This window comes from Callorhinus ursinus, unplaced genomic scaffold, assembly GCF_003265705.2.
Source record: "Callorhinus ursinus isolate GAN/ISIS: 27379988/994484 unplaced genomic scaffold, GSC_fseal_2.0 scaffold1, whole genome shotgun sequence".
NCBI lineage: Eukaryota > Metazoa > Chordata > Mammalia > Carnivora > Otariidae > Callorhinus > Callorhinus ursinus.
In genome coordinates this window covers 56,573,227-56,582,115 of record NW_027397063.1, presented here as the reverse complement: position 1 = coordinate 56,582,115, position 8,889 = coordinate 56,573,227, and the positions used below count along the sequence as shown (strand labels likewise).

The 8,889-nt window shown below is 46.3% G+C and overlaps 1 protein-coding gene across 1 annotated transcript in view; it reads left to right on the top strand.

The window, feature by feature from the left end:
* Positions 1-4,615: 4,615 nt before the first annotated feature.
* FSTL1 (follistatin like 1) overlaps positions 4,616-8,889 on the top strand; it is a 52,555-nt gene continuing 48,281 nt past the window's right edge. Inside the window, exons 1-2 of the mRNA XM_025874903.2 lie at positions 4,616-4,798; positions 4,955-5,011. Coding sequence (XP_025730688.2) covers positions 4,631-4,798; positions 4,955-5,011 — 225 coding nt within the window. The 5' untranslated portion in view covers positions 4,616-4,630. The remainder of the gene's footprint in view (positions 4,799-4,954; positions 5,012-8,889) is intronic.

Genomic DNA, 8,889 nt, shown 5'->3' with positions numbered 1-8,889 from the left:
GTTATTGCTTTTACTTTGTCTATGTGAAAGGCAGCACTTCCCAGAAGTAGAAAACATGTCAGCTCTGCCCTTTCCTTATTAATAGGAAAAAGCTGTATCCTCAATTTATGGTTTGAAAGCTAAAATGTTTTTAATCTAGTTTAATTAAAACTAAATAGTATAATATGTAAATCCATTTAAGTGGGCACACTGCAATATATTACAATATGTTAAAAGGAGCTAGCTGCTGTCAGTCCCTTTGTGTAGGAGAACACCCACTCTCCTCATGGTACTTGGCAATGGAGTATAACTCATGACTGTCTGACATATGGATTAAGTATGGGCGCCAGAGTCTATCTACTTATTTGCAAAGTCAATTTCTATTTTTGGATTGGAAATAAGTAAAAATAGAAGTTCTAATATTCTTTTCTCATGCCTTCTGGGGAGCCTACATCCCACTTAGGAGCATACTGGTTTCATAGTGTAGATTGGTGATTTGTTGCTGCAGTAGACATTGTTTAGCTAGTCTGAGCATTCAGTCCCTTCTTTTCCTGACATGAGGCTGATTTTCTTTTGGGTCATCCTTATTGGCTTAAGACTATCAAGCCCAGCCCAGCCACCCAGTCACAGTGATCAGCATGAGGATGTCAAGAGACTGGATTTAGGCTTTAAAAAACACAAATCCCAGGACTTTGTAGCAGCTCCCAAAAGAGGCTCTCTCCTTCATCCAGATGGTGTGGTCCAAGGGCATGAGAAGGCCAGCACTACAACCAGTTTCCCACCCTCAGAGCATAGACTGGAACTCCCAGGAGCCACTGAGTGAAACCCAGGGATAAAATAAGATTGCTTAAGGTAAAGGTGAGAGATGGCAAGAAACTGGATCCTTGGTGACCTTATTTGAGCTCTTGGATGAAGTCTTTCCTGAAGCCAAAACTACCCCCTGGATTTTTTAGCTGTATGGCCAATAAATTCCATTTATTTAAGTCAGCTTCTCTATTACCTGCAACCAAAAAAATTCCTCACTGTTACGGCTGTCAACTCCTTCATGCAGTTTGTTTTGTTGTTATTGTTGTTTGTTTCGCTTTTTGTTCATTGTAGAGAGTTACATTAACCATTCTGTAGCACAGAGTTACCATGAGTACCTGCAAGGACCTTCTATTGAGCACACAATAATTATAAGCTTGTGTACGAGGCATATTAAAAGTACTTGACACATATTTACACATTTAATCTGTACAATATCCCTACCCTATGAAATCAGTACTATTATTATCCCCACTTTACAAGTGAAGAAACTGAGATGCAGAGAGGTACATAGCTTGCCCAAGGTTACATAGTAAGTAGGTAAGCCAAGATTTACTACCAAGGCAATCTGGCTTCTAAATCCAGGCTCTTAATCACAACAATACACCAGAAAGACTGTACTACTCACACACTAACATTTAGCATTGTCCAACTGTCTAATTTTTGCCTCTGATGATTGTAAAGTATTGTTAACCACTTAATGTATAACCTTGGACAAATTATGTAAAATCTCTGGGTCTCAATTTCCTTACCTGTAAAGTGGAGGTAATAAAATAATACTGATTTCATAGGCTCATTGTGCAGTTTAAATAATACCAGTGATTTTTGAGCATCTATTTGTTGGTCATTTGGGATTCCTTTTTTGGGGAATGGCCTGTTCATACCCTCTGTCCATTTTTCTCTTGGGTTCACAGCCTTTTTCTTACCGATTTGCAGGAGTGACCTTTATGTTGCACTTATGAGTTCCATGTCAGTTTTAGATATTGAGTATCTCCTTCTAATCTATCATTTTTTCTGTGGTGCCCTTGAGTGAACAAGAATCTGTAATTTTGATAAAATCAAATCCATTGATTGTGCCCCAAACATAGAGAGAATAAAGATAAACAAACAAACAAAAAACAAAACTGTTTATGCCCTCAGCATCTTAAAATCTAGCTGGAGAATCAAAAACAACAACTATGTGAACAAGTGTTAAACATTGCACAACAGTATGCAATAAAATGCCAAGTTGTAAGGCTGTATAACCAACTGTTAACCTTGGAAAAGTATCCAAGTTTTTCTGAGCTTCAGTTTCCTTATTTGGGAAATGGAAGCAATAAAAAAAAATGCCTTTCAGTTTGTTGTGATAATTAAATAAAACAAGACATGTTGAATGGCTCTGTAGTACCTAGTACACAGTACCAACAGCAACTCAGATGCAAAGCAGGGTCAATGAAATAATGGCTACCATTTATAGAGGTCTATTACTTGTCGGGCACTTTCTATAACCTACCACATTACACTTCACAACCCTCTGCAAGACATTATCATTGCTATCTGTCAGGTGCAGAAACCTAGCTTCAGAGAGTTTAAATAATTTGATGAAGGTCACACAGCTAGTAAGTGGTAGTGACCGCATTGAAAGACAGATTTGTTAGACTTTAAACCTCAAGTCCACTATGCCAAGTTATTGTCAGAAATGATGCTAGAGAAGCAAAGAAACTTCACTTTGGTCCTGGAGAGAGAAAGACAGACTTTGACTTTGAATAGATACAAGGAGGAAGACAGGAAAGGAGATCATGCCAGATTCTGAAGGGGTGTGGTTGATGTGTGAGGGATAAAAAGTATTTTGAGTTATTAGAGGGCAGGAGCAAAACCTTATACCTCACATTTGCCTTCGATCCTAGCGGAGAGCCTGGGACAGAGGATGGGGAGGACATCTATTCCCTACTTTCCTTTTTTCCTTATCCAGGAAGCAGGAATGAGTTGTCTGACTGGTGAGCTTGAAAGAGGAACTAAGTATGTGTCGCTCTGACCCCTCAAGTTTGGGGAGCTCACCTGCCCTTGAAATCATGCGTTTTCTGCTTTTCCAGAAACTATAAAAATGCAGTCAATTTTACAAAAGCAGATTTTCACAAAAGGGATCCCTCTGCATCTCCAGCCCTCTCTATCAAGTCATGGGAAGTGGGGAGTGGTTCTGGCTTCCCAGTGTTACACAGCAAATTGTCCAATTCCTCTTGGGACTGCCAGGTACTACAAGAACCATTTAATATGTCTTATTTTATTTAATTCTGGGGTGAAGTACATGCAGATCCATTGTCCTCACAGATCTAATCCATGGCCACCCTTCCAGTGCCCGCTCAGGACAAAGCTGAGATTTTCCTTTCCGTCAGTCCGACTCCAGCGGCTATCTCAATGGATCGCGAACCTGCGTGGGGAATATGGGTGCTATCTGAAACCCTCTAGAACCACAACAGTAGGCGCTCAACAAAGCAATGAATATGAGAAGTTCAGAGGACAATGACAATACTGGCTTGATTTGAGCAAAGGGAGGATATTAAGTAGTTGAAGTGCGGTTAGATAAATAGGTTGGCCCCAGTAATGGGAGACTTTAAGGAAAGGCTGAGAATTTAGATTCAATGTGGAAGAAGAGTGCTGAAAGTTACTGAGGAGGGGAAGAGCCTGAGGAGGACAGTGCTAAAATCAGGTAGTGAAAAGATGGCAATGGGTTGCAGTGGAGACTAGGGGAAGAGAGCCTGGAGCTGGGAAGCAACCAGAGGTGGTTTTCAGAATTCTGGAATAAGGGAGGATGAAGGTCTGGCCTAGGGAAGTGGAAATGTGAATGAGGTGAAGAGATTCATGTGAGATCTCAAAGGGAAAACTGCCAGAACACGGTGAAACCGGGGTTTGTGGGGAAGTGGGGAAATGTTTTGATGGCACTCCTCTGAAAGAGGTAGATGAGCAGGCCTGGGAGCTGGTGAGAAGCGGGGCTCAGCCTTGGGCATGTTAAATCTGAGGTGTCAAAGGGATTTGTTCTCAGCACCAGGGACACCAGACACAAGGCAGGAAAGAAGCCACAGCTAGGAGTTTGGGGAGTTAACACCTTCAAAGAGGCAGCATACGTTGAGGGCCCCTGGGCCCCTGGGAAGAAGTTGGTGGAGATGGCAAGCAAGAATAGGGAGGGGACCTGGGACGACCGGGGTGGGAGCAAGGGCACAGGTGATGGGGGGCAGAAGAGAGGAGGGGGACACCGCTCCTGGACCACAGCGAAGGAGGGGATGAGGTTGCTGGCAAACGCTGGAGTCAAGATCTTCTTAGCAGAGGGGGGCGGCTCCCACCTCTCCCAGAGGAAATTCACGGTTGAACCCAAATCAGCATTTCCCATGCTGGCTGGTCTTCCGGGCCCTGCGCCCACTTCCTCGCACTCTGTCTGCCGTGACGCCCTGGACTCTGGGCCGTGAGGGTCGCTCTGCACCTCCGGCCCCCTCTCCATCAGTCGTGGGGGGCGGCTCCGGCTCCCCAGGCCGCAGGGCGCCCTTTCCTGCACGTTCCCGCCCCACACCCGGCCGGGAGCCCCCTGCGGCACCGCCCACCTGGCCACAGCCGCAGCCCGCGCCCACGGCCCGCCAGGGCTGCCGCAAGCCAGCGGGCCCTCCGGGGGGTGGGGTTTCGGCCCCCCCACACCTCTCCGCCTTTGTTGCAGCGCCCCCCGGACACCCCCCTCTCTGTCTCTGCCTCCGCGTCCCGGAGGCCTGAGGAGAGGGGGGTTCGAGCGGCGCCAGGACGCACGCGGGCTCCCGAGCGAGGGGCGGGGAGGACCGAGCAGAGCCGCGAGCGGCGGGGGCCGCTGCTGCAGAAGGGGAGGAGAATGGGGAGGAGCTGGGGGGCAGGCAGTCGGGGAAGGAGGGGTCTTAAGGGGCGGCGAGCGCAGGTCGAATTTCCTCGGAGGCTGCTGAGCAGCGGAGCTCCCACCTTCCCTCAGAGCTCGCTGCAGCGGCCCTGCCCCGCGCCCTCCGGAGACCGGGACGGGACCATGGTGAGAGCTGGGCGCGCGGCGCGGGGCGCGGTGGCCCGACCCCTCCGGGCGGCCGAGGATGACCGAGCGGAGGGGGCGAGTCTGCGGGACCCTGAGAAGTTTCCGGGGTGGGCGCGGGGCCCGGAGCCTTCAGTCTCGCTCTCCTCTCTTCCGCAGATGTGGACACGTTGGCTCGCGCTCGCGCTGGTGGCGGTCGCCTGGGTCCACGCCGAGGTAGGTGAGCGGCCGAGGAGGTCCGAACTCGGGCTCCGGGGCCATTCGGGTGTGCGCGCCGGACAGGCAGGGAGGGCGTCCTGGGGATGTTCTCCCGGGGTGGGACTGGGAGTTTCCATGCGTGGGGTGAGGGGGCGCTCCGAGCACAAATGCTACTTGCGAAACTTAAACCTCCAAATCAGGAAAAGTAGTTTGGGCCATAAGCTGGAGCCCCACCGCGGCTAATATGGAGGGAGAGTGAGGAGGGGGAAAGAGGCGAGCTGGGCGGATTGGGACGGAGGCTGCGACGAGAGCAGCCGCTGACTTCAAAAAGGCGCCTTTGAGTTCTTTCCTTTACTTAAGAGGAAATTAGGAATAGTTGGGGGCTTTTTCCTTCCAAGGCTGGCTCCTCGGGGAAAGGGGAGGGGAGAGATTCTTCCTTTAGGGCGGAATGCTTTTTTTTCTTTTTTTATAAAGTAAAATTGATTCCCAGCATTTTTTTTCTTTCTTTATAAAGTGGCCTCGGATTTTGTGTTAATATCAGGGCCATATAACAACCTCTTTAAAAGCTCCAATTTTCCCTTGATCCGGCGTTGCGCAAGTGTAAGAGAGCCGTTGCTCTGCTCTTTGGGGGCTCCGCGTTTCCAGTCAAAGTATTTCAGCGCTTTTTTTGGTAATGTTTTCCTTTCAACTCCAGTGACCTTCCTGAGACACTACAAACAAACCAACAAACCCTTCACTCACAAACCCCTCCATTAACTCAAAGGTTTATGGACAGAAAATAAACAATTCCAAATTCCCTGGGCTCTAGTCTCCAGAAGAGCGAGGTCAGAAACCAAACATTTGATAATTATGGCAGGAAATGTGGAAGGAATTAAAAAGCATGAGGGAGAAGAAATGGAATGTACATTACAAAAGAAATAGCTCCCTGGTGGGTGGTTATTCTCCCTTTTTGAATTTTTTTTCTTCATATTACAGTTTAGCCCCACCCTTTGCATCACAGCTTGAGTCTGCCCAGAAAAAAATCATAAAAGCATGCAAGGTCTTCATGAGTTAAAAAAAAAAAATACACATGTATTACTTTCAACTCATACATAAACTCCCCTTAATTCACTACTATGTTATTGGTTGCACTGGAAACACAAGCTCACAATGAAATTTAAAAAATAGCTAATATTTACTGGATATCTACTTTGTGTTGTAATGAAACCCCCACTTTAATGATGGGGAAACCGAGTCAGAGGTTATGTAATTTATCCAGTGCCCTAAGCTGTTAAATAGTAGGAACCCAAACAGTCTGGCATCATACCCCAGGTTCTTAACCACTATCCCACAGAAGGCATTCACATTTGGTACACTTCTTACATAGCAGACATTGGACTGCATATGTCATTTCTTTTCAATCTTCCCCAACCTTATGAGGTCAGTTTTATTATCCCCATTTTACAGAGAAAGAAAGAGGTTTAGGAGATAGATAAACTGCCCAAGATCACACAGCTAGTTAGTTCTGAAGAAGGATCTGAATCCAGCTCCCTCAATGTTTGGGGCCCATCTTGAACTCCAGATCTGCTTCTCATGCGTTTTGTTTTCCAGGGTTTGATTTTGAGGGAGGGATCTCTCTTCACTGGCTGATTTAGCCCTGGCTAAGGAACACCCTTCCATCCCTGCTGGGGCCCTCAAACAGCAGCTGCAGTCCAGTGATGGATGAGGTGAATCCCTGGTTGGTTTTACGGCAGGCTTAGGAATTGCCAGCTAGTGTGTGAAATCACTCAGTGAACTGGAATGCAGATGTGAGGTATGAGGAGGCTCTTGGTTCCCGCACCAGGAGACTGAAGGCTGAAGGCCCTGTGACCCAAGGTCCAGGATCTATTCGAGGAAGCCTGCACTATACCCCTCCCCCCAACCAGCATCGCAGGGAAAAGTTTTGCTCTCATAGGAAGCTCCCCCAGCAGCAATTTCCTGCTTCGGGTAGAAGAGCAGAGAGTTCTCCCACCAAATTCCCAGACAAAATCAAGAGGTTCTGAGGCATGAAAACAGAGAGTTGGAGCAGAAAGTAGGCTGCGAACTCAGGGTACCTGAGGAGTAGGAGGAGTAGGTGTGATCATGGTTACATTTCAGGGCTCCAGATTATTAAGGATGATCTTTTTTTTTTTTAAAGATTTTATTTATTTGAGAGAGGGGGGAGAGTAAGAGGAAGGGAGAGGGAGAGAGAATCTGAAGCAGACCCCACACTGAGCGCAGAGCCTGACATGGGGCTCTATCCCACTACCACGAGATCATGACCTGGGCTGAAACCAAGAGTTGGACACTTAACTGACTGAGACACCCAGGTGCCCCAAGAATTATCTTTTAATCAATCCAGTCTCTTGATGTCTGGCCTGAGTAACACGTGGCAAGTTTTTAATCCATGTTTAATAATAATATACCTCTAATTCTTAATAAAAAGGTAAATTAACCCTAGCAATTCATATATTATTTTAAGTCTTTTGTCTTATAATTGTGCTTGCAATAGAATTTTTTTCCTTGCTAGCTATAAGAACATACAACAAACAAAGCCAAATAATGATATTTATAGCCTTTATTGACATGAATCCACTTTAGTAGACTTTAGGGCTATAGTTGTACAAATATTGTTGAATATTTTTTAAAAATGAAATTTAGAAAATGAACTTAGTTTTCTTGGTGCTTTTTGGTTTAATACAAGTATTCAACTCAACATATTTTTTAGATATGTGATTCCCTGACAAATCATGTTGATATTGGAGGGAGCCAAGCCTTTGCTATAGTAGACCTCCAGAATCAGAGGTGTCCCAAGCTTGGGAAAAGGTGGTTGTCATCATTATTAATACCAGTCTGTAAATACTATTTGGTTAGGTTCGAGAAACTATTAACAAATCTCATTAAGGAAAGTGTTATATTTCGAATGTTTTCCATGGTCTCTTTCTCACTTGGCACTACTTGCTTTTTTGATTGTTTCCTCTCTTTCTTACTTTCTCTTTGTCTTAATACTCTTTATCACCAATGTATGCCTTCTGGCAGCCCCACCCCAGATTCTGCCCCGTCCACCTGAGCTCACTCATAGGCTCCTTTACAGTCTACGCTTGAGAGGTGGTATTAGGGAGTGGGGCACAGATCTGTTGAAGAGCATATATTAGCATCTGTATGGGTGAGGAATGGGGGGTGGCAGCAGCTTGAGGGAGTGCTTCAACTAACAATTACAAGGCTACCCCTTTTCTAGTTCTTTTGGGAGGGAGCTTTGTGGACTTGCTCCTTCTCCTTCACCCATTCGCCTCCCACCGAGAATTACCGCAGTTCAGTGAGAGGTGTGGACAGAGGCTAGGAAAGTTTGACAGTCCAGGCATGAGAGCATGTGCCCTTGAGTCTGAGTAGGTGGATCCAAGTCCACTCTAACATGGCAGGCTGGAGGGGACCCTGTGGCCCAACTGCCTGCTTCTGAAAGACAGCCTGGCAAGCACCCAAGCACACTTCTGCTCTCCCTCGGTGGTTGTGTCTGCCAGCACTCGGATTGCCAGCATCCCAGGTTTATAGACTCACCATGATAAGTCACATGTGCAGGGGACTGATGCACAAGTCAAAAACTCACTCCAGTAAGGAAAAACTTGACCTACGAACTGTGAGTGCATCACTTAAGATAATAGAAGAAGGAGAAGGAGAAGGAGAAGAAGAAGAAGAAGGAGAAGAAGGAGAAGAAGGAGAAGAAGGAGAAGAAGGAGAAGAAGGAGAAGAAGGAGAAGAAGGAGAAGAAGAAAAGAAGAAGAAGAAGAAGAAGAAGAAGAAGGAGAAGAAGAAAAGAAGAAGAAGAAGAAGAAGAAGAAGAGGAGGAGGAGGAGGAGAAGAAGAAGAAGAAAGAAGAAGAGGAAGAAGAAGAGGAAGAGGAA